This window comes from Orcinus orca, chromosome 8 (genome assembly GCF_937001465.1).
Source record: "Orcinus orca chromosome 8, mOrcOrc1.1, whole genome shotgun sequence".
Classification (NCBI taxonomy): Eukaryota; Metazoa; Chordata; class Mammalia; order Artiodactyla; family Delphinidae; genus Orcinus; species Orcinus orca.
The window spans coordinates 7,634,992-7,659,088 of record NC_064566.1 but is presented as its reverse complement, the minus strand read 5'-3'; the positions used below and the strand labels follow the sequence as shown (position 1 = coordinate 7,659,088).

The 24,097-nt window shown below is 56.4% G+C and overlaps 1 protein-coding gene across 39 annotated transcripts in view; it reads right to left on the bottom strand.

Moving 5' to 3' along the window:
- The window catches only part of NRXN2 (neurexin 2), a 109,749-nt gene that overhangs the window by 45,942 nt on the left and 39,710 nt on the right, over window positions 1-24,097 (bottom strand). For 17 of the 39 annotated variants that reach the window (XM_049713250.1, XM_049713241.1, XM_049713231.1 and 14 more), the window contains 8 exons: window positions 21,783-21,827; window positions 14,152-14,313; window positions 13,039-13,477; window positions 8,982-9,368; window positions 8,619-8,822; window positions 2,531-2,557; window positions 921-1,049; window positions 202-583 (listed from right to left, as the gene is read on the bottom strand). In XM_049713250.1, coding sequence (XP_049569207.1) covers window positions 202-583; window positions 921-1,049; window positions 2,531-2,557; window positions 8,619-8,822; window positions 8,982-9,368; window positions 13,039-13,477; window positions 14,152-14,313; window positions 21,783-21,827 — 1,775 coding nt within the window. The remainder of the gene's footprint in view (window positions 1-201; window positions 584-920; window positions 1,050-2,530; window positions 2,558-8,618; window positions 8,823-8,981; window positions 9,369-13,038; window positions 13,478-14,151; window positions 14,314-21,782; window positions 21,828-24,097) is intronic. The other 22 variants (XM_033415738.2, XM_033415718.2, XM_049713249.1 and 19 more) reach the window with 9 other exon arrangements.

Genomic DNA, 24,097 nt, shown 5'->3' with positions numbered 1-24,097 from the left:
AAGTAATGGGGGCGGGGGGGTCACCAGGGTGGAGGACAGGGTGCTGCTTCTCCATCTTGGCTGGTGGAGGGCGGACCTGAACCTTGACCTGTGGTCTGGGGGATTGGACATCTCAGCCAGTGGCTGGGGGAGCTGCATCTTGGTCATGGCGGGTGGGGGGGAACCACGTCCTTGACAGCGGTGTAGTGCCCAGCACCTCACCCCTTGACCAGCTCGATGACAATGAAGTCGTTGCCATTGCCCGAGTTGAACAGGAGGAGCCCGTCGGGGGCTGTAGTCTTGAACTGGAAGAAGAGGTGCATGGAGGCGTAGGCTTGGAGCGTGGCGAGTGCCAGGTAACTGCTGCGACTCTTGAAGGTGACGGGGTCAGCCACGATGGCACGCAGGCCAAAGCGAGCATTGAGCTCGCAGTAGGTGATGTCGCCGTCCTTGCACTGGTCCATGTAGGGCTGGCCATTGAACACCAGCCCGCTCAGGTGCCCGATGAAGTTGGAGGGCACCACAGAGATGAAACGCCGCTCCGTCATGATGCCTGTCTCAATGTTGTGGAACTCCAGACGCGTGTGAGCTCCTGCCATCTGTCCTGCTCGGGACAGGAGACAGAGATGGGGACGTGGTTTTGGAGCCCAGATCGTAGGATCATTGGGTCCCCAGGAGCCTCCCCTCCACTCAAGGGCCACATGGGAGAGACACTGGCAAACCCTCGCAGGTGGGTGCTGGCAGCAAGCACGGCTCCTGGGTCTGGGGGAGTTGCGGGACTCTTTAGGCCAGGGCCGACAGGCTTGCGGGGCAAAGCTGCCTGCGGGGAGTTGAAATGGTCCCTGGGGTCCAGGAGCCCATGATATACCAACAGCACTGGCAGCTTGCCAGAATGCCGCCCCAGGTAGTGGTCACCAAGAATGGGGCCGCAGACCACCTACCCTCCACGGTCACGTTGTCCACTGACAGCTGCAGGCTCTTGCCACGCCGCACCACCCTCACCGTGTGCCACTCATTGTCATTGAGCTTGTGCCCCGCAAAGAGCGTCTCGGGGCCTTTACCTGCGGCACCAAGGGGGGAGTGAGCATGGCACCTCCACCCGCTCGCATTTGGCTTCATGTACCGCCCTGGGCACACAGAGCCTCACCACTGCCCGCACCTATGCACACAGGTACACACACCCACACACACAGAGCTTTACACACCCAGTCACAAACACCGACGTGCTCAGTCTTGCCACACTTCGCGCACCATCCAAGGGTGCTGTTCGAAAAGAATACGGTGTGAATGGCGCGGTGCCTCTGGAGCTGTGCCCTGAGACTGCACGCAGAGACTCACACCTGCACCAACATACCCCCCCACATCTCCTAAGGACCTTCAGTCGTCAGTGTGTGTAGCCAGCAGCTAAAGTCCCAGCATATGTACATAGGCCTAAAACTTCCAAAACTACTGAGCCTTACCACGCACCCAAATGTGAATGTGCACCCACAGACTCACTGCTGGCAGTGAAAACACACAGACACACAGCTCCCCCATCCAGAGGAACCCAACGTGACCTTTCTGCACATGCCTGGTTAATTCCACACACCCAGACACGCAATCATATACACAGCACATCCAGCCTGGCCAGAGAGCAGAATGTTTCTTAGGAATTAGGGCCATTTATTCAGGACCTGGATTAACCACTCCCAAGACTAAAAACGTGTAGCTTTAGAATGGTGCTGCAGTCCATTTGCAGCACCCCCAGGTTACACCTGGGCCCCCCAGTGCTATTGCCAGCAGGGACAGGGTTCACCATGCATGCGCACACACGTGCCAAACACACACCAGAGCCACGGTACGTACACACCCTCTCTGCCTGTGGCTGCCACGTCCCTGTGCTCTCTTACGTGACCTCAGGGCACACCATGCAGACACTCTCAGAGACAGAGCATTGAATCCAGGCACACTGGGGTGCTCAGAATTGTCCACACCCGCTCTCCATCTCACCCCTGCTGCGAGCCTCACTGTCACCTCTGAGAGAGCTCCCCTTTGGCAGAATCTCGCCCCCCACCCCAAACAGGGGCTGTGGGGGTTGAGCTTTGAAGCCCTGGCCAAGCTCACCTCCTGCTTGCCTCCCGCCCTCATCTTCTTTCCTGTGTGCCCCGCCTTCCCCCTTGTGGCCACCTCTGGAGGTGCAGCAGGATGTCCCAGCCCCTCTCCGGCTCCCTCCAGCCATCCTGCTGTAGGTGCCACCAGGCCTTTGCCCCACCCCCCAGAGGATGTGAGGTGACTTGAAGTTTCTGGGCCTTCCTTCTCCCGGTCCCGGTGAACATGCTGACCCGGACCCTCCACCAGCTGCCCCTGGGTCAGCTTCCTTGGGCTCATTCTGCCCTCCACGACCGTACCACCCTCACCCCCACCACTCCAGCTCCCCTCTCCACACCCACTGCCCAAGCCCCACACAAGCTATCCATGAAACCTTCTCCTCCCCCACCATCCCTCCCCAAATCCCAGAGTCCAGAATCCCAGGCCCCCTGGGGCTCTGCAGAAGAAGAGGGAAGCCACTTACTGGGTGCGCAGCCGACGCGCAGGCAGTCTGGGGGGGCCATGGGGCGGGCAGAGGGGGAGGGGAGACAAAAAGGCAGAACAAGTTTTTTTTGTTTGTTTTTTTTTTTTTACATCCTTCACAGGGAGGGGTATCTGCGGGCGGGGGTTCCCCCCAGGGCCACTTTCTGGGGACCACGCGTGCTCAGGTGCCTTCTCCCCTTCCTCAGTTGGACCCCTCTCCCTCCTTCCCCCAAGAGGGCTCCAACCCTCCCCAGAGCTGGGAGGCGGGGCAGCCAGGTGATGGGAAGAAGGTTTACATCTCCCTTCTTAGAGGGGCCCAGGCCTCTCATGTCTGAGGGAGATGGGCACCTTGGGAATCCCAGTCGTACAGGGGATCAGTGAGGGGGACTGAGGGTTTGACCAACCCGACATCTCCCCACCTCTGAGAGGGAGATGGGTGGGGAGGGCCAGAGCCCCTGCACCCCCTGCTCTGGGACAACTCCCTGCTCAGAGCCCAGGCTGTGACACATCACCCCGTGCCCTCTGGGCTCTGAGCTAAACGGAGGAGTCTGCCCCAGGGCCCCCTTCCCGTGGCCACACACCTCCCAAAGTCCCAGGGGGCTAGCACCACCCCTACAGGAACCTTCTTGCTACCCTTCCTAACCTGGAGGATGCCAGGCTGTCCTTGGGGACCAGGGTGGTCCTTCACCCTGAAGAGGAACTAGTATTAATCCGTTTTCCTAGGGAAGGGCCAGGGGCTCACAGATGAAGACACCGAGGCCCCCAGTGTATGACTCCTGAGGACTTCGGGGACAAGAAGTTACCCTAGGCAAAGTCTCCTGCCCCTTCCCCAGCCCCAGCATTCCTATCCAGCAACTCCAGGTTCGGAGGACCCCATGGGCTCCGAAAGCACACTGTCTACACAGAGCTGCAGCCCGGAGCCCCAGGGCCTCTGGCCACACCCCTGGTGGGATACATTACCCACCCCATGTGAGTCAGCCAGCCTTGCCGAGGAAATAGAGCACTAGCGTCCTGTGAAACTGGGGCTTAGGGCCCTTTGGACGCCTGTCCTGCTCCATCAGACCCAGACAGCTTGGGGCTGCAGAAGGTCCTGCAGGAAGAGGCAGAAACGCTGGGTCCGAATCTCATCATGTGACTGCGGGCAAATCTCTTCTCTCCCTGTGAGCTGAGGGGCTTGAACAAGAGGATCCTAAGCTGGGAGAAAGAAAAGGTGTCCACTGGGCTGGCCCTTGCCTCTCAGACAGGGGCAAGTTCCAGGCCTCTGTTAACAGCAATATCCTGCCATCCCGTGGCTCCTCCCGGAACAGGCTCTGCCCACAAGGCCCAGGAGGCAAAGAGGGGTGGGGGAACCTGGCATCCCCTGGGCCCTGAAGGTTCCTGCAGCGGAGGTGAAAGATTCCCCTGTGGCTCTGGGGGCATGGGCCCCTCGGGCAGTACAGCTGAGCCCCACACGCGTTGTCAACCGCAGCAGAAGAGTGGGGGGAGCAGCCGGGACCTTGAGCCACAGGCTGGCACCAAGGGAGAGGCAGAGGGAGGTCAAGGAGCAGATACAGGGGCAAGTCGGAAGTCATAGGGAGAGGAAGGAAGTGGAGAGGATGCGGAGAGAAAAGAGGAAGAAAGGGCGAGCAGAGGGAAGGAGGAGCTGGACAGAGTGGGAAAGGGAGGATGTCGGGGTGAGGGCAGGGGTGCCAGGCCTGGAGTCAGGTCACGGGGGCTCTCTCAGGGCCAGCAGAGTCTTCACCAATGAAGGGTCCAAAAAAGAAAAAAGGGGGCTGGAAAGGCAGGCCGATCCCCTGTTGAAGAAGAGGTCTAGAGAGGAGCACAGTTCTTCCCCTCCCCAGCAGGGGAGCACCAGGAAGAGGGGGGGGTCCATCTGTCCAGAGAAGAGGTGTCAGCTCCAGGCCCACCCCCTTGCAGTGACCCCACCCGCAGGAGCCACTACTCCAGTGGGGCTTGAGGGGAGCAAACTCCCCTTGAAGATGGGCCCCCAGGAAGCAGGCAGCACCATCCCAGGGGAAAGCCAGGAACTGTGAGTAAGTGGGAGAAACTGCCCTCTGGTGCCCACACCCATGCAGAGTGCAGCTCAGGGAGCTTTAACTGCTAATCTGTTGACTAGAAACCTACGCCTCACGTTCGGCAAACGGACAGAAGCGATTGGTTTGCAGAGACCCACCAAGGTCCTGGCAGGACATGGAGACCAGGGTGATGGTATGAATGTGTGATAAGACTGGTGGGAAAAAGTCATCTGCATGGAAAGGAGCTCAGGAAAAGAAGCCAGGCTTCTCTTTCTGTGACCCACCTGCCCCCCACCCAGGCCCCAAGGACTGGAGGTGGGGGAGAGAGAACAGAGGCTCCAATGCAAGGAGCCTCCGGAGCCCGCTGGCTGGAGTCTTGGAGGTGATACCGCAGAGTGGCAGCATGCACTCCGGCGCAGCCCTCCTTCAGAGCCATCTCCCCAGCAGCCCAGCCTCAGAAGGAGCTCAAGACCTACTGAACAGCGCCCCCATGGGAAAAAGGCACCGTCTCACGGTCCCAGAGATTAAAGGGCTTTGGAATGTAATGTGCATTTAGCCTGGCTTACAACACAAATGAGTCAGGCTTGCTCTGTACAGCTCCAGAGGGCAGAACTAGGTCCACAAGTAGGAATTTCAGAAAGGGAAGCTTCCACCAGGGAAGAACAACCCAGAGATTAGAATCACTGAGGTGGCCATCTCAGAGATGGGATGCTCCTGACACGGGAGGCATCTGAACAGAGGTGGAGAGCCTCCCATTGGTGGGGGAAGGCACAGAGGATGCACCCACGGGGGCGGGCTGAAGGAGGTGCCTTCCGAGGGCCCCTCCAGCTTGGAGATTCTTCAGTTACAATGCGCCATTCATGTCATCCTCACTAGGAACTGGGATTGCCAACGGGCACACCTAGAGAAAGGCAACTCCAGGGGGGTGATGAGGGACAGGCCAGGCTGGGCACTGGCCCCAGAGGCCACGCCCAAGGTAGAAGGAACCCAGGAACCCAGGTCACACTGGAATAGGGTGAAGAATCCAGGGACTCTACGGTCCTCTAAGGACAGAGACCAACCACCCTGCTCAGGGCCCGTAGACAGCAGAGCTCCGGGAACTGGCTCAGCGTTGGCGTACGTGGTGCAGGCCGGGGCCGGGGCAGGAGGCACAACCGGCTTCTCTGGCACCTCTGCCTGGTTGGAGGCAGCAGCCTCAGGCCTTCTCGGCCCTCTCCAGCCCAGCAAACACCCAGGCGCCTGAGGCTGGCACTGAGCGCCTCCTCCCGCCACATGGCCAGGGGCAGCTCCGCTCTCTTCAGGACCAAGTCTGCGTCATTCCAGTGAGCCCCTGACATGCTGCACAGCTGCCTGTGGGAGCCTGGCTTCCCTCACTACAGGATGGGACCACGAGGCCAAAGACAAAGCCCGCCGGGCTCCTCTCCATCCTCCAGCAGCAAGTCCGGACCAGGACCGGGGCCTCGGTGGAGCAGGCCCTGGGTAGCAAGCAGGATGGGGATCAGAATGGGGCTCCTGAGGTGGGGCCAGCTTGGGTCATGCAATGTGGAAGCAAGTCCCAGGCCTGGCTCTAAGCTTAGGTCCGTGTCCCAGTACGATTTCCCTTCCAGTCGGCTGGGTCTGTCTTTATGTGTGTGGCTTGCATCTATATAACGTCACTCCCACTATTCCATTTGAGCCTCAAAACCACCACAGAAAGGAGGCAGAGTGAGGATCCGTATCCCCACTTTACAGACAAAAAAACAGAGGCTCAGAGAGGGGAAATGACTTACCCAGCAGTCTAGGAGACCAGGGCTAGAACCCAGATCTTCTGGCCCCAGGCCCAGTGCTCTTCCCATCATAGCCTGAGGCTGGTGGCTGGGTGTGGACCACCTGTGTGCTTGTGTGGTTCACACAGAGGTCACACGCCTCCCTGTACACACATCACTTGGTGTCTGTGGACAGATGTGTCTGCAACAAGCATTTGGTCACGGCTTGTCATGAGCCGTTAGAAATGGCATCTCTGTGGACGGAGGCGGGCACAGCAGGCAGCGAGAGATGTGGGAGGACTGTCCTGCTGGCCACCTTGTTCCTTAACTTCTAAATACTTATGTGACACAGACAGAAAAGCATATCCATGGGAAGGAGAGGGTAGATCCTGAGGGTGAAAGGTCCCGAGGGTCCCCCAGAGGGCACTGTCCTGGCCAAGGCTGCTGCCTCCTGTCGAACCTGAAGGAACCCACGCTTCTTCACAGGGAAACTACGACAGTCCAAATGAGGAAGAAGCATCTGCTCTCCCTGCAAACAGAAGGCCCCAGATTCCCCCTGCAGTGTCCCCACCAAGTACAGAGCCACGGGCTTACCACACCGAGAACACATGCCAGGGTGAAGGGGTACCTCACCCGGGGTACACAAACCTGGGCAGTCTGAGAACCGCAGGGCCACGCACGGGGTCCTGGGCTGGCGCCTTCCTCCTGTGACCATTTCAGGGGTGCCAGGGGCCGCTGTACAGACCCGTGGAGCGCTGGCCAAAGGGTGTCTCCCATCCTGCTTCCCACTGCCACCCACCCCCCACCCACTCTGTAGGCTGTGATTGAGGTCAGAAGCTGAGCTTCAGGGAACCCTAAAGTCCCCCACCTCCGGGGCCCTGGCCGCCTGCACACCTCCCCACCTCCAGCCCCCGCCTCACTCGGCAAATCTTTGTCCTAGGAGTACAAAGGCCAGGTGGCCAAAAGGGGAAAGGACACAGTATAAATTTATTAGCGAGGTAATGGGTCCCCAAAAGGCCACAGTCTGTCCCCCAAATGCCCTGGAGACCAATGTTAAGATAGACTCCAGATAAATATTTAAAGCTCAAAGCTCCGTGTTCTCTCCAGTTGAGCATTCTAACCTGCTCAGAAAAGCCCAAGTTCTCCTCCAGGCCCAGGACACAAGAAGCAACCCCAGGGGCCTGAACTTCCCACATGACAGGCCCTTGGGTGCTACACTTCTATACGCTCAAAGGCTAGCCTGAAAGGGACAGATGTGACCCCAGCCTGGGCAGCTTAGGCCCTCTAGCTTCCAGGGTTCCCCTGACTGAAAGCTCCATGATGGTAGGACCTCACCTTAGTCACTACTGTAGCCCCAGGTTCAGAACACACTGGCACTAAGAAGGTGTCCCATAAATGTCAGCTGAATGAGTAGCCCTGCCTGCTGTTTTCCTTCTGACCCTGCCCACAAGAGCTGAAGCCTACGGAGAGTCCAACAGGTCTCACGGTCCCACCACACGGATGCCCCAGGGACTGCCAGGTGAAGTAGAGCTGTGCCTCCTCTGGGCAGGGGCAGAGGCATCGAGCCTTCAGGTGGCAAGGGCCCCTGATGCCCCTCCACCCCCCAGCTCTGTCAGAGGCAATGAGGAAAGCACCAAACCTCGGGGCAAATGGCCTGCGTTTGAGTCTGGGGTCTTCCCTGACCATCACTATAGCTTTGTGATGCTGGACAGGTCAGTAGATGGATTTCACAATCTATAAAACAGGGGCAGCTATGGGGACTCACATGTGAAAGCAGTCAAGGGGAAGATGACATGTCCCCTTGTGCATCACACACACACACACACACACACACACACACACACACACACACACACACGGCTCTCTGAACGCAGAGCAGACGAGGGCGGCTGTGTGAGGGCTGGGTCCTCCTGTCTCCGGATCTGCCACTGCACTGAGCTTGGGCTGAGCACCAGTCGGTGTCTGCGATGCTTCATGAATGAATGAACCAACGTATGAGCAAGTGGATGAGCCGACAACCAGGAACGAGCTACGTCCTTACGTGTGCACGCGCGGAACAGATGCCTCCGAGACCCAGGAGCGCCCCGGGAGGGTGGCTGTCACACCCAAGACAATTCGGGGTCCCCCTCCCCACAGTGCCACCGAGCGCGAGGCATCGCCCTACGCTGTGCATCCTCTCTGGGACGAAGTTCTCAGGGGCTCTGACCAGGGCTGGCACCTCCCCACCACCAATCTCTCACTGGCACCACCACCAACTTCTCCAGACAGAGGGGGTGTGGGTGAGAGGCAGGGTCGGGGAAGGGGCCAGGGGCGCGGGCAGGGCGGTTACCGAGGTTGACGGTGAGCTTCATCTGGCCCCCGTCCAGCTCCAGGCGCAGGGTGTCAGCTGACTCCCTGGAGGTGGTGGCCATCATGAGCCCGTAGGCCCGCTGAGACATGAAGCGCAGAGACACGTCCTCCGCCTCCGTGTGCATGGCGTTGGGCAGCATGATCTTCATGTACATGGAGCCATCGTAGCTCAGGACCGTGGCCTCTGCCCCAGGAGTGGGGGGAGGGAGAAGGGGGGGACAGGCAGAGGTCAGTGGAGGGAGAGAGAAGACCCAGAGAATCAGTGCAGGGATGGCAGGCCCAGGGCTGGTCTACGAGGGGCGCAGGGATGGGCAGGGGGCACCGGGATGACAGCCAGCCTCACCTCTCTCACAGACCCGCCCCAGAAAGCCGGTCCCGACGCAGTCACAGACGAAGCGGTTCCAGCCCTCTCGACAGACACCGCCATTGCGGCAGGGGGCGGAGTTACACTGCTTCAGCGTCTCCCGGGAGCAGAAGGGGGCGACGCCCACAGCCGCCTGCGCCTCCGCCAGGCCCCGGAGGTCTCGGCTACGCCCGTCTATGAAGAGGTCCCGCACGCAACCCACGTAGCCAGCCCGGAGCGCCGCCGTCCACACCTCTGGGGGCAGGGGCAGGTCCACCCGCCCGCCTTCAGGTAGGCCGCCCAGGTACAGCTCGCTCTCCAGGTCCAGAATCTCGCTCTCCCCGGTGGCCAAGAATGGCGTGCTGCGGCTGTTCACCGAGATGGAGCCTGCAGATGGAGAAAGAGTGGGCTTCAGTGGGGAGGGCAGGACTGAGAGACCCCACAGGCCAGAAAAGGATGTCCTGCCCTCACACCGCAGGCAGCCCTGGGCTGCAGACACTGCTTGACAAAGGTGCCAAGTTCAGGAACCAGTGTGAACCAGCCCCAGCCCAGCTGCAGTGTGCAGTGGGCCTCTGTCCGGACTCCTCCTTCCCACCAGAGCAAGTCCTCAGAGGATGTACAGGAGGTGGACGCGCCCCCAAAGGGCTGGATCCTTCACATGTCCTTCCCCCAGCCAGCCCCTTAGACCAGGAGTCAGAGGCAGAGACCCCCAAGGAAGCTGAAAGGCTTGAATCCAAAGGGTTTCCCCCACTAACATTTATTGAGCTTTAATGACTATATTTCCAGGCACTTAGCCCATCATGTATATCATATCTCTTAAGTCTCACGGTAACCCTATGAAATTGGTCCTTTACGATCCCAGTTTGAAATGGCAGATGAGGCTTAGAGAGACTGGGGAAGCTGCCCAAAGTGCTGCAGCGAGTAAGGACCAGAGCCAAAGTACCACCCACATGGCAGGACCCCAGAACCTGCATCTCCCACCCCCCGACCTGGAGAGATAGTCAGGCTGATCAGCTCCTGGAGCCTGTGAGACAGGACGGCAGCCAGGAAAGGGAAACCAAGCATGGAGCTTCTGCGTTGTAAGAGTTCTTTGGATGGAGAGGCTGGTTATCTTAGAAAAAGGATTTGGGATCAGGTGCGAGCTTCAAAGCCTTTCCTGAGATCTCAAGAAACCAAAACCTATACATTAGAAGCCTTATTCCGTTCGTAATTTTTATTCCATACATTCTCCTCCCGCTCTCCTTTCTCAAGTTTGGAAGAATTCTTTAAAAGATAAAAATAAAAAGTCTGCCTATCTCAGAGGGGCTAATAAAGAGAGGTAAGGATGGTTTGATCCAAGCTAGGCCTGATCGGGCAGAGATCGGGGGTGGGGAGTGGTAAGAGACAGCATGGGCACCAAGCGTGGAGCGGCAGGAGCAGGACCAGGGCCTCCTCTGCACACTTGGCTCCGCACCTGGAGCATGTGCTCCTCTGTGCAAACCCTTCCCTGCACCAGAGAGGCCCTTCCCCTGGGCCCCATTTTAACACCATGGTCCCTGGCTTGTCCTCCCCGACAAGGTGTCCGATCCCCACTGCTCCTCCCGGCCCCCCAAACGTGGCCCCCAATCACCCACACTTCTATTTGTAGCAGGTTCCCCAGGTGCTTCCACCCACCCCCTGTGGGGCCTCCTGGACACGGACACCACCCAACTGGACTCTCCACAGACGAACAGAATATGAAAGAAGGAAGGGGGTGGAAGGCTATGGTGGGGAAAGGGTGTACAATGGAGAGTCAGCAAAAGGAAATTAAAGTGAATATAGGTCTTCTTTCAAGGTGACTGTAAAACATGGGAAGGGAACAAACCAAGTGTCCCACGACAGATGGGTAGATAAACAAAAGGTGGTCTATCCATATAACGGAACGTTATTCAGCTGTGAAACAGGAAGGAAATGCCATCACATGCTACAACGTGGATGAACCCTGGGGACGTTATGCTAAGTGACATAAGCCACACACAAAAGGACAAATATTGTGTGATTCCACGTATAGGAGGTCCCTAGAGTAGGCAATTCATAGACAGAAAGTGGGATGGTGGTAAACGGGCTGGGGGACGGGGAGTTAGTATTTATGTGGACAGAATTTCAGTTTGGGAAGATGAAAACATTCTGGAGATGGAGGGTGGGGATAGTTACACAACAATGTAAATGCCCTTAATGCCACTGAACTGTGCACTTAAACATGATTAAAATGGTAAATTTTATGTTATGTATAAATTACCACAATAAAATTTAGAAACATGGGGAAGGTCAAAGAGAGCTTTGTGGGAGTGACTGTCCCAAGTCTGTGCTGGTGTACACGAACAAATGTGGGCCATCAGAAATGGTCGGGGCTTCCCTGGCGGCACAGTGGTTGAGAGTCCGCCTGCCGACGCAGGGGACGCGGGTTCGTGCCCCGGTCCGGGAGGATCCCACATGCCGCAAAGCGGCTGGGCCTGTGAGCCATGGTCACTGAGCCTGCGCGTCCGGAGCCTGCACTCCGCAACGGGAGAGGCCACAGCAGTGAGAGGCCCGCGTACTGCAAAAAAAAAAAAAAAAAAAAAGAACTGGTCAAAGTGACCCAAGGACTAGCCAGGGCTGGTGTGTGGGCTCTGGAGATCGAGCGAGGCTAAGGAGACCACTTCCTGAAGACAGAGAAGAGCGGAAGGCCCTGGGGTTCTATGCAAGACCTGAGCAGATTTCCAACCTAGAGAGTTACAGATCCCCTGTGTGGAAACCCTGGGAGGCAACAAGTTCTCTGTGAAGACTCCCTGGTACCATCATGACACAAAACAAGGGGACGAAGCCATTTACCGCAAAGCCTGGGGAAGCCTCATTTCCCTGAGGAAAGGAGAGGAAGAAACAAGCAAGCCCACGAGAGGCCAACACCTCCGGGAGCCATGGCAGCCCCTTCCTCCCTGTGTGTGCGGGGACGCTCACTCCACCCAGACATGAAGCCCCGTGCAGCGACAGCTGGGGGAGCATGAAAATTTAGCTGACGTTGATAAGAGCTTAAATTGGATAATGTGTCAGTTCTCATTTATATCAATTCTTTCTCTTATGTCCAGCAAGATGGAGAAGAGTAAAGAGAAATAGGCAGAAAACAGAAAGAGGATGGGAAAGGAAGACTGAAAAAGAAGAGCGGAGGAGGGGTGGCAAGAAGCAGCAGACGATTCAAGAACAGCACCTGCCCGGCCCCAGTGCCCTCCGCCTCGCTGCTTTACTGTGCAAGAACCTCACCACGCGGAGCGTGGTGTTTACTGTCTGTGTCTCCCCACTGGAACACGAGCTCCGGGACAGCCAAGACTCCAGCTCAGCACTGCCCCATCCCAGCACCCTGGACAGCGCCTGGCGCACAGTAGGTGCTTGCTAAATATTCAAGTGAGTTAATAAAGAAGTTTGAATGAATCTAGATAGAAGGGAGGCAAGGTTGGGAAGTTTTTTTAAGAGAACAAGATAGGGACTTCCTGGTGGTCCAGTGGTTAAGAATCTGCCTTCCAGTGCAGGGGACGCGAGTTTGATCCCCGCTCAGAGAACTAAGATCCCACACGCCACAGGGCAACTAAGCCCGTGTACCACAACTACAGAGCCCATGCACCTTGGAGCCCACATGCCACAACTAGAGAGAAGCATGCACACAGCAAATAAGACCCGACGCGGCCAAAAATAAATAAATGTTTTAAAAAGACAGAGAGAGAGAGAACGGGATAACCACTGTGTTACACACTGCACTAACGCTTTTACAGGTGTTCTCTTGATTTTCCCTCCTGAGCACCCCAGTTTAATGATCCTTTTATAAAGAAGGAAACTGAGGCTGCAGGGGGTTGAGGGACGGCCTAGAGTCACACACGCAGGAAGTGGGAGCATGAGGTGTGTGCCCGGGTCCGACTGACTCCATTCTTTCCACCAAGGCACCACGCAACAGGAACAACAGAGGGGCTGGGAGGGCCAGGGGAGGGCGGGAGGAGAACAGTCAAAGAGACCGTCAGGGTGGGTGGAGAGGGGCGGGCAGGGGAAAGGGGAAGGTCCAGAGGCCTCTGACCTTTGCGCCCGTCCCTCTGGAAGTCCACATGGCACCACTCGCCGTCGTTGACCTTGCGGCTGGACGCCCGCAGCTTGATGCCCCCAGACCCCATGTCCAGCAGAAGGTAGAGGTAGCCGTCCAACAGCTCCATGGCAAAGTAGTCAGCCCGCGGGGCAGCACCGTGGCTGCCGGCCCCAGCCCCGGCCCGCCGGCCCTGGCTGAAGAGCAGCAGCCCGTTGGGCTCAGTGGTGCGGAAGTCTAGCGAGATCGAGCCGGTGCGCTTGGCGCTCCAGTGGGGCAGCGCCACAAAGGCCTCAGGGCTCTCGAAGGTCACAGGGTCCAGGGCAGCCACATCCTCACAGCGGAAAGACAGGTCCCCCTGCAGCTTCATCTTGGGGTCTCCTTCCTTTGCCAGGCGGGACAGCTCCAGCTTGAAGTCATTATTCTTATACACCACCTGCAGCGAGGGGTGGGGGTGGGATGAAGAAGAGGAAGCAGTTTAGGGCCTGGCCACTCCTGCCCAGTGGCATGGGCCCCTGCCACCCAGCCCCGGGGCCCCACTCCACACCCCAGACCGTTGTTCTAGAACTGCACGAGCAGAGGCTGTGAACAGCACCTCCCTTGCCCTGCTTATTTCTCTGTCCTGTCTCCCTGCCCAGCACAAGCACGGCGGCCCTCGGGGCTACTGAATTGCAGTTCGTAATAACCGCAGGACAATCGCCACTGACGTTTGGTTGACATTTACGCTCTCATCTGCTCCTCACAGCCGCCTTGAGAAGTAGGTACTGACCACTCGTTTTACAGACGAGGAAACTAAGAGTCAGACAGGTCAAGGGACCTGGCCAAGGTCATGGAGCTAGTGAGTGGGCCTTAAACACAGGTCTTTAGTGTTCACGTCCACCACTCTTGCCTCTGTACACAGCTGCCTCGAGGGTCCTCCGAGAGGACGGGGGCCTTTGGGGCTCAAGGAGGCAAGAGAGAAGCCGGAGTCAATGGGCCTTAGGTTTTGAAGAGAGATCTCCCACCACTGACCAGAAGGAACAGAGGCCCCAGGCAGCTGGCCGGTCAGACCGAATCACACTGCAGACAGGGTTCCCGGGCTACCCCTGGCCCCCTCCTGGCCCTACTCACATCCTTGAGGCAGCCCATGAAGTTGTTGCTGACGGGCGAGCCCGGCAGGTCTGCCGTGTTGGGGCTGCCCCCAATGTAGAAGAAGTCGTCAGAGCCCAGCATGGTGTAATCCTCCTGCGTGTAGCCTGTGGTGGTCAGGATCCCGTCCACGGAGATGGTCACCTGCCCAGCCCAGGGAGGGAGGGGGAGAGACAAGGAGACAACCGGCATCAACTCCCTGGGAAGAGCCTCGGGCTGGGCAAGGGAGGGGCCGGGGGGCAGCAGGGGAGGGGGACCCCCCCATTTTTATGTCTGCTTGTCTCAGAGGAGGAACAGTGGGGGTGTGGGGGGGAAGTGGGGGAAGGAGGCAGCACAAGATTTGATGGTTTCAGGGTGGGCTAAGGCCCAGCGCGGCAGGCAGAGGCCTGAAGCGCGCTCGAAGTGCTCACTGTGAACAGCACCAAGAAGTGGCTCTGGACGGGAGTGGGAGCTTCGGGAGGGGCCCCAGCAGGGCAGGATGCAAGTGGCGCCCTCGATTCTCTCCTCTTGAAGGGGTCTCTGGACCCCCATGTGACTTCAGAGCATCTTTCATAAACAAGGCAGAGAACACCCATTCTCCTGGGGTGCTGGTGGCTTGGACTCCCCTGCAGCTCTCCCTGCAGGGCGTGGAGGAGTCCTTTCAATCTTAGCCAGGAGGGAGGTGGACAACAGCAAGGGCATGAGGAACAGGAACCCAGATACTCCTGGGGAGACTTGGAACTTCCTGGGGGACACATAGCACCCTTCAGGACTGATTCCCACCAGCACCCCCCTAACTGGTCCTAGCCCCCTTGCTGAGTCTGTCTCTTTACTCTCCAAGTCACTTCCTTGTCCCCCAAGGAGAGGGCAGCCGTTGGCCTATTCATCAGTCTGTCTGATTCATTCACCACCACCATCATCGGGGCCAGAGTAAGGAACAGAGGGGGACAGGCTAACCTCATGTTACCTTGACTCTGGGCTGAGAAGTCAGGTAAGAAAGCAAGATGGGTAGGGATGGGGGCATACCTGGTGCTCTGAGGAGGTGAAAGGGGCTCAGTAGTGGCCTGGAGAAGGCTGAAGTGACCTTGGGGGGCAGTGACAATACAGGGAACTCCTGATTCCCTGCTCCCCAGACAAATGTCCACCTAAGCCCTGAAAAGTCTAGCCGTAGGAGCATCCCACACCCAGCCAGGTTGTGGGGAAGAGCCGAGGCCAGGGGACCATAAGCCCCCGCTCTCTGGAGGCTGTGGATTAGGACGGTCAGGTTCCTGCAGCGGTGATCAGGAAGCTGACTCGCGGTGAACCCGACACTGTGCTTCTGCAGGCCACAGCTCACCCCAATCCCACACTCCAAACATGCCTCAGCACCCCCTTTTTGGGCCAAGTCTGGAGACTGGGGCCTTCTAATCGCAGCCCATGATGTCCTCCCCACATCAGTCCATACCCACATGCCACCAGCCATCTTCCAGTGACTGGTCGCCAGGGTTCCACTGTTGCAGGGCCGCAGAGTGGGTGTTAGGAACACCTAAGGGACATGGGCAGGATGGGGCCAAGGGGAACGTCCCTCACAGGCCCCTCGAGTCCCCCTCATGCTGGGCTGGAGCCTCACAGTGAGAGGGGAGGGGCCGAAGGGGCCCCCTCCTGGGAGCCATCAAATCTTGTGCTGGGGGGACTAGGTTCAAGGACAGAGGTAAGGGGGCGTCTTTGTGGAAGCGGGCACTTTGAAGCTTTTGAGTCTTGTTTTGAGGGGAGGGTTGGTCATTATTGTTTATTTCTTCTTCCCTCCACCCCACCCGAGGCTAGGAAGTGGAGATCTGGGTGGAAAAGGGAAGGGTCAAAGTATTAGTCACAAAAACATGCAGGCAAGATTAGAACAGGCAGAAGGGGGCTGGAGAAAGGGCAGAAGGGGGCTGGGACACAGAGATGGGGGTAAGACAGGGAGGCAGGGGGAAGGGGCCTCCATCCTGCCCTCCATCTCCACTCCCGGGGCTGCACTAAGAGACCAGGAATTGGGCCACTATTAGTTCCTGAGCCTGTGTCTGGTCACCCCAGCTAGAGAGTCAGCTCCTGAAGGCCGGGCCCCTGGCCTGATGTGTCCTTGTAACCCTACTAATCCCAGCACAGTCCAGGGATTGTGGACTCCATCATTAAAATGAATGTCAAGTCACCTTGTGACCCAGGGCCACACTTGGCTCTCACTTGCCTGTGTCCCATCTATGAACCCAGCGCCTCGGGGGCCTTTGGTGGACAGAATCTCAGTCCTCCAAGACTGCTCTGATGGGATGACCCTGCTCCTGTGCATGAGGAGGGCCCTCCCAGCCCCAAAGCTCCCCCAGAAGAGGCTCTTCCTCGCTCTATATATACGTCGGCCTACCAGCAGCCTGAGCCACTCAGCTGTCTTCCCTCCCCAGCCCCAGAGGCCAGGGCACCAGCTACCGGCATCTTCCTCACCCTATGGGCCCTCTTCCTCCAGTCCATTCAGCCAGCTCACCTGCCTTCGCCCTCAGAGTTAGAAGGACCTGACTTGGGGGGGACCCTCCTCAACTCCCCTCCAGACTGGGCACAGATCTGACCTTGCCCGCCATGGCTTTACGCAAATCACCACCACGTGGTGCCCCCATTGGGAAAGGGCTGCCTTAATCCCTTTTGTATCTGTCCCTCTTTTAGAGCCACCCCGGCCCAGGGGGTGGGGAGAGGGTAGCAGGAGGCAGGGTAACACAGGGTGCACAGAGGAAGGGGGGGTGGTCAGCCTGGGGGTGGGGGAAGAAGAGAGAGAAAGGGGGAGACGGGCACTGGGTAGAAAGGAAGCCAAGGGTCGGGGGAATGGAGGAAGGTCTCTGGGGAAGGCAAGGAGGGAGATGACTGAGATTAGTAAAACCCGACTGTTCCCTCAGACAAATCAAAGTCCAGACACAAAAATGGCAGGTTCGTTAGTAAAAGCAGGAAACAGGGGAATAATTCCCCTGGTCCCCCTCCACCCCAGGGGTTCATGATGCCCCTGCCCCCCAATCCCCCCGCGCAGCTTCTGGAAGGGGTGGGGACGGCAGGGGAAGAGGGCAGAGCGGGGGCATGCGACACAGAACAGCCACCACAGCTAGGACGCATGCAGGTTAGAGGGCCAGGGTGGGGGGCCTGGCCCAGCAGGACAGGCGAGAGAAAGGCAGCCACAGGTGGGAAGGCATGCGGGACCGGAGGGCATTGGGAAGAGCCGAGATGGAGGCGAAAGAGCTGTAGGGGTGCAGGAAGGAGAAGCTTCCTTTCAACGGAGGAAGGGAGAGGAGCCACCACTAGAACAGAGACATGTACAGATTGAGAAAGAAAGGGATGGGACATTAGACTCAGGCCTTCCTCCCCAGAGGGTGACCCAGACACTCATTCCCACCACCCATTCACCACTGATCACTGATCACCGACCCCAGACACGCCTGCTCACACACCACGTCTTACTGAAGGCAGTGGAAGGGAGTCTTGACAGGCTCATTTCCAAGCAGAATCCTTTTTTGTCATCAGAACCACGGCTAGCACCCCAAGACACAGCAGGTACCCTGCACCCAACCCACACCAATCCACGCAACACAGAGAGGCTGGGCCCTGAGTGGGGCTGAGTAGGACAAGAGGAACGAGCCACAGCTCTGCCCTGAAGAGCCACGGCCAGCCAGGGACGAGGGGAAGGAGCCAGGAGACTCGGGAGCCCAGCACCCAACCTCCGCTGTTCCCCGGGCACGGGGCGCGTGGCTGCAGGGGGCAGCCTATGACCTGGGTGGGCTCTTAACCCTCCCTACTGGCCCCACCTCTCTTCTGCTCTGCTCTGCTCCTCTCCCCCTTAGGCAGGCTGCTAGGATGTGAAACCAGGTCTTGGCCACAAATCCACTCGGGCATTCCATGCCCACCGCACCCCTGGAGGAAAGGCTATGGAAGAGGAAAATACCCCTCTGACATCATCCAGAGCCTTTCCCAGCTCCCTGCTACCATCACAGGGTTGCTGACCTTCCTGGGAGGGGGATTATTTGGGGGAGAATAAGACTGTTTTTAACCTGTAGGTAGGCTAGATGGGCTTTGGGGAGTCATGACACCCCTTGGCATTGTATGCAAACGGCTTCAATGGGCTTCTTTCTCCTGTGAGAGTCCACTGCTGCCACCAAATTCTCAGAAGGTTCCTGAGCCAAAGATGGGTAAGGACAACTAGTTTAGGAAGAAGGTCCTGGCCTGCCCTTAGGACTGCGGACGTGGGAGCATGAGGGCATGAGGACGGAGGACAGCCGAGGGAGTGTGTGCAGCCCTGTTACATGTTTGGGGTGGGGAGAAGCTGCAGAGAGAAACAGGTTGGAAAGACACACCAGGAAGATGACCTAACCAGCAGTGATAGCCCCACGGTGAATCCTGATGACTGGATTTAATAAAGTTTGGGAACAAAAACTTCAGGTCACAAATCCTGAGTTCTCCTGTGGCCTTTACCATCTTCCAGAACAATCTCATTTTACATCTCTGACTCTCGTCTGTAAAAGGGGTTTAACAACTTCCATCACTCCTGCTTCTCCCAGGCTTACTATGAGGATCAAATGAGATCAATAAAGTGAAAGCACTGAACTCTTCCACTACTTGCTATATGACCCCAGGCCTTCTTGGGCCTCAGTTTCCCCATCTGTTAACTGGGAATAATCTCTGCCTGCTGCCTGCAATCTAGGCATTCGTCGAGTTTAAATGATATTCAAAAGATGAGAGCTATTTAGAAAAGCAAAGCCTCCAGTGTCACGAGCAGAGAACACTTCTTTCAGCCTGACCACACCTGACCCAAACCTCTCCACTGGTTGGCCTTTTTGATCCGGATCCACCCTCTCCCCCAAGGAGGAATACTCAAATAACAAAAAGAGTCCATATAAAGAAGTTAGTAAAAATAAATACAAAACCAACCAGAGTCCAGCCGAGGAATGCCCGGGAATCAGAGCAGGTTGAACCCTGTCTCTTTGGGTGCCCGGTTGTCTGACTCCATTCTTGGCTGAAAGTGCTGATCCCTGGGACAGGTATCTGAGGGTTTATGAGGCAACTCAGGCCACCCATGGGCACCAGCTCTGGCTGTCAAGCAGTGATGCTCATGCTAGAAAGCGTGGACTTTGGAGACTTAGAAATTCACAGGGACTTTCCTGGCAAGGGCTGAAACCAGACAGGGTTGTTTGCTTCTTGACCAACTTAACCAAGTCATTCCATCCTCCCCAGGCCCGATTCCTGGGGCATTCTGGGGTTTCATGTAGTTATTTTGGGACTGATTCCCAAGCAAGGACGGTAATAGGATCTCCAATGGGGCCAGATATGCTGTATTCTCCAGGGTTTGCTATGAGAAGGGAATTGCTTCTTTACAAAATATCCCTGCTCTGGAAACACGGAGATAATCAGTTAACATCTCATAAAGCTTAATAAAATTATAATTCCCTTTACAGAGTACACACGCTTTCACTTCCATTCCCCTTCCTGATCTTCACACTGACCCCATGACATAGGCAATGCAGGTATATCAGCAGCTCATTTGGTAGCTGAGAAAACAGCTTTAGCCCCAGTTCACACAGTTTTTAACTGAACTGAGACTAGAAGGAAAGGGAGGTCTGTAGGGCCCTGATTCTCAGATGGTATCCCCAGGGGTTGGCTTTATCTTGCCTCCCTTCTGTCCCTGAAGTCACAGTTCAGCTGTCTAGTGAAGCTCTGTAAAGAAAGAGTTCTAAATGCCCAGCTCCTAACAGGTACTCAGTGGCCTGGCCTGAGGTGTGGGCAGCAGTGAACTCCTAGCAGCAGCAGCTGGAGAACAAGGCCCGTGGAGGAGCCGTGCTGGGACCACCACATGGCTCCACCTAAACACTGGGACGACAGAGTGGCCAAATGAGGTCTTGGACTGGGGAGGGCTAGGCTGGCCGTGGCCACAGGCACTAGCTCAGGACAGGGCAAAGGACGGGACCACCACAGGTCTGTGGGTGCAGGGAAACACAGACCTGCAAGAGTATCAGGACAGGCCAGATGTGGCCTCAGAGGTACATCCTCCTGGGGAGGTGGGGGAGCCACTCAGACAGGAAGCCTCGGCTCTCATGCTTCCCTCCTCTGCAGCCAGGCAGCTACGCAGACCTGGGAGGCTGGGAAGGCCAGGCAGCTGCCCCAAGCAGCGTGGGCCCCGTGGGAGCAGACACGTCCAACTGCAGGGTCCCCAGCCTGGTGCTCAGTCACTCTGCATTATTAATAGGCGATGACTAACTGCCTGCTGCCGCAGAGCCAGGACCGGGCAGGCAGGAGGGAATCCCGGGGGATGGCGCACAGCAGGGCCTGCAGGCATACGCTCCAAGGGGAGGCGAGAAGTAAAGGGCCGCCCTCAGCTCCTCCCCTGCTCCTGCCCTCCCTGTCCCCACAGCCCACCCCCTAAGAGCCCTCACCAGCTCAGAAGCACACAGTCACGCAGCCCCCGGCTCACACCGGCGTTTACACTTGTAGAATCACCAGCAGAGAATCACAAACACACAGTACAGTCTCCCACTAACGCCCCCTAAATGTCACACCAACATTTACACACAGTCGCACCCACACACCAACACACACCAGCTGTGTCTACACAGACACCCACACCAACACTCACCGGGACTGAGCCCAACCCAAACAGAGGAGCTTGGCGACAAGTACCCCGACTTCACCCCAGCTGGGCCTCCTCCTCTCACCCCCTCAACAGGGAAGGGAACCAACCCCGGTCAGAGGCCATGCGGGACAGGCAGGGGGCAGACAGGGGACAGGAGATGGAAGGGAAGGAAGGAAGACAGTGTGAGACACAGTGTTAGTCAGAGCAGCAGAGTGGTGGGGGAACTGGACACTGTCCCTGGTGGGGGGAAAAGACCATTCATGCCATGCAAGATGTCGGGGGAGACGGAACCAGGACCCCTCAAGACTGAGAAGTGAGGGAGGGGATGCCGCTTCTTCCCTGGCAGCCAGCATGGGGCAGCTCCTAAACTGGTATGAATGGTGATTTGAAGGAGCTCTGGACCGGCCCCAGATGGCTCTGCATCCCCCAAGGCCACCTCCCTCGCTGCAGCCTGTGGAGCTGGCTGCCACTGGAGGCCTCACCCCCAGCCCCCTCCCCCAACTCAAGGGGCCTGTCCGGGAGCTGACAGTCAGCAGAGCGTAGCATGTCATGGGATGGTGTTTTCCATGGATTTTCAGGAGATCAAGAAAGAAGCTAAATCAAAGAAAAGAAACAAGGGGCAGGGCAGGGGAGAAAAGGAAAATAAAGCAATAAAGTAAGCAGCCTGGCATCGGGGCTGGTCTAACCAGAGCCGATGAACATGGGGACTGCCCCAGGTCTCTCTGGCCAGGAATCTGAATTCAGAAGTGGGGGGTTAGGGCAGGGACAGACCAAATTCCTCGATTTCCATTTGCTTTTGGATTTGAGTTTGAACCAAAAAAAAAAAAAAAAGAAAAGAAAGAAAGAAAAGGGAAAGAGGAAAACTAAAAGAGAGAAGCAAAATCTAAAGATTGTCCAGGACACAGAAAACAATAGGAAGAGCAAAACAACCAAAACCAAACGGGGAAAGGAAACGAAAGAGGCAGAATCGAACAGTTAAAAAAACCCACGGCAAACCAAACGGTAAGACAATTAGAGTGATATCTACCAGATAATGCAGTTTGTTTACCATAGCGTGTCCAATGCCTGCGTGCTTCACCGGAGATATGGGGGAAGGGGGGGGTGGGGTCAAAGAAAACAACAAAGACAACAACAAAAGAACAGAACGAAAAGAAAAGAAAAAGAAAATGACCAACTGTGAAACTCAAGGAAGGAGGAAAAATATATATCCCTATATGTTTGGTTGTTCAGACCCTCCCACCTTAAGCTCAGCTGAAGTATTTTGTTTAAAGAAAATTAAATTATAATGGGAGGGAGAAATAAAACACACACAAAAATTAAATCCCTTCTCCCAATCCCCTCCCCCCCAACCCTCCTCTGGATTCCTCTCCCCGCCATCATCCCCTCCGGGAAGAGCCGGCTGCAGAGAAGGAGAACAGTTAAAGACCTTGGTTAGTAGAGAAGAAAACAACAAAAGAACTGGACCAGGAAAGCAAAGACTTAAAGATGGCCACATTCCGCGATGAGACAGAAAGGTTAGTTCGGATTTTCACGCATACCTTGCCCCACCTGTCCCTGCCCATCCCTTGGTCCCCCAGGTTATAAGCGTGTTAGTCACACACACAGAGTTGGCAACGGGGTTTTCCAACAGAAGGTGAGAGAGGGAAGGCAGGCGGTTAAGAAGCAGACCCAATTATGCAGTATTAGTAAGTCCTATGGGCTGAAATGTTAGGGAGTTGAGGGGAAGGGAGGGAGGGGAACAGGATGTGAGAAAGGGATGGGCTATTGACTCATGGAATGGATGGATAGGTTTGTTGGCTAACTGGTCAACCAGATGGCTTTCCAGAGAACTGGCTAAAGAGCAAGTTGGTACTGGCCAACTGGCTGACCAGTGACCATGTCGAGTTAATGGGTTAACTGGTTGGTGATGGGCCAGCTGGCTGTCAGACTGGGAGAAGAGTGGCCAAGGCCCCCAGAGAATCCCAGGACTGGCTCAAATGAGAGGCAATTTCATTTGGAGGCAAGGAGAAGGTGTTCCCAGGGAGCATAGGAGGGGATATGGGTGTCTTGCTTTTCCTGGGGATGGAGGATAGCAAATAGATCCAGGGAGTCATGGTGGGGGGAGGGGCAGCTCTGTTTTTGGCAGGGGGGTGGGGGGAGGGTTGGGATTTTTTCTTCCCATTTCTGTTCCTTGAGAAAGGAAGAGAGAGTAAGTCACCACCAGAACAGGGAAAAGGAAACTTGCCCTCCATGAGCTGGCAGAAAGCTCACTCTCACATCAGAGCTAATCATCCCAAAACCTCCTCCCTCCCCTCCGCCCTCCCACAGAGAACTGACTCCTCCTTCCTGCCTAAACTGACCTTTCAGAACCCATATTACCCCCAAATTTCCCCCAGTTCTTCAATCACCCCATGCCTATTCTCTTATGCTCCTCTGGGCAGCTGTTCCTCCCAGAATGAAGTACCCCCTCACCACCACCACTCCTATAAGTCCCTGGAATTGGTCAGGCTTTCCCAGCAGCCCAGCCTCCTTCCACACACACCCACAGACCCCCGCGCCTCCGCTCCCCACAGCCAGCAGCAAAAATTCACTCCCCGCCACATACCACACCATAAAAAGGAACAGAGAGGCCCACCTCCCTCTAAAATCCCTTACTCCTCTGTAAACTATCAGCCAGCTTCTTCTACCCCAGACTCTGGAGGCCCCGCCCCCATGTGGCTTTATGTTCATTTCCTCTCCTCATGGTCAAAGAACCACCTTCAAAATTACGCTTTGAGGAGGAGATGGCAAAGGGGCTGAGGCAGCTTCACTTAGTGTATCAGAGATATTGGGACACTACTGCTGCATGTCCATCAAATACTAAACTGTGCGCCCGAGAGTGTGACTGTGAGAAGGAGAGGTCTTCTAGAGACAGATCCATTAGTTAGAGAGTTATTATAACCAGTGGGCACAGGACTAATTCAGTAAGACAATTAATAAGGGCCTTGTATCATTAAAAATAACAGAATTCAATATTAAGCAGCTAGAAGAAGTACTAAATAACCAATATTAATTATTAGTGATGCAGAAACAGTTTACATAGCAGGCAGACAAGAGTCTAACTGCAGATGCAGAGGCTGGAACAGGGGATAACACGTGGTACAAGGATTGGTCCTATCAGCCAGTAGGACCGTTGGGAAATGAAGAGGCCAACTAGTCAGGACAAGGAACCATTAGCTTCAGGGCAGCTAAACCCATGGCACAAAAAAAGGTACAAGTGCTCTGGTATCACTGCACTAGTCAAACAAGATAGGGGAAAAATGGTATTCGAGGTAAAAATCCAGCTACTACTCTTTTTTAATTAGAACTGGTTGTGGAGACTAA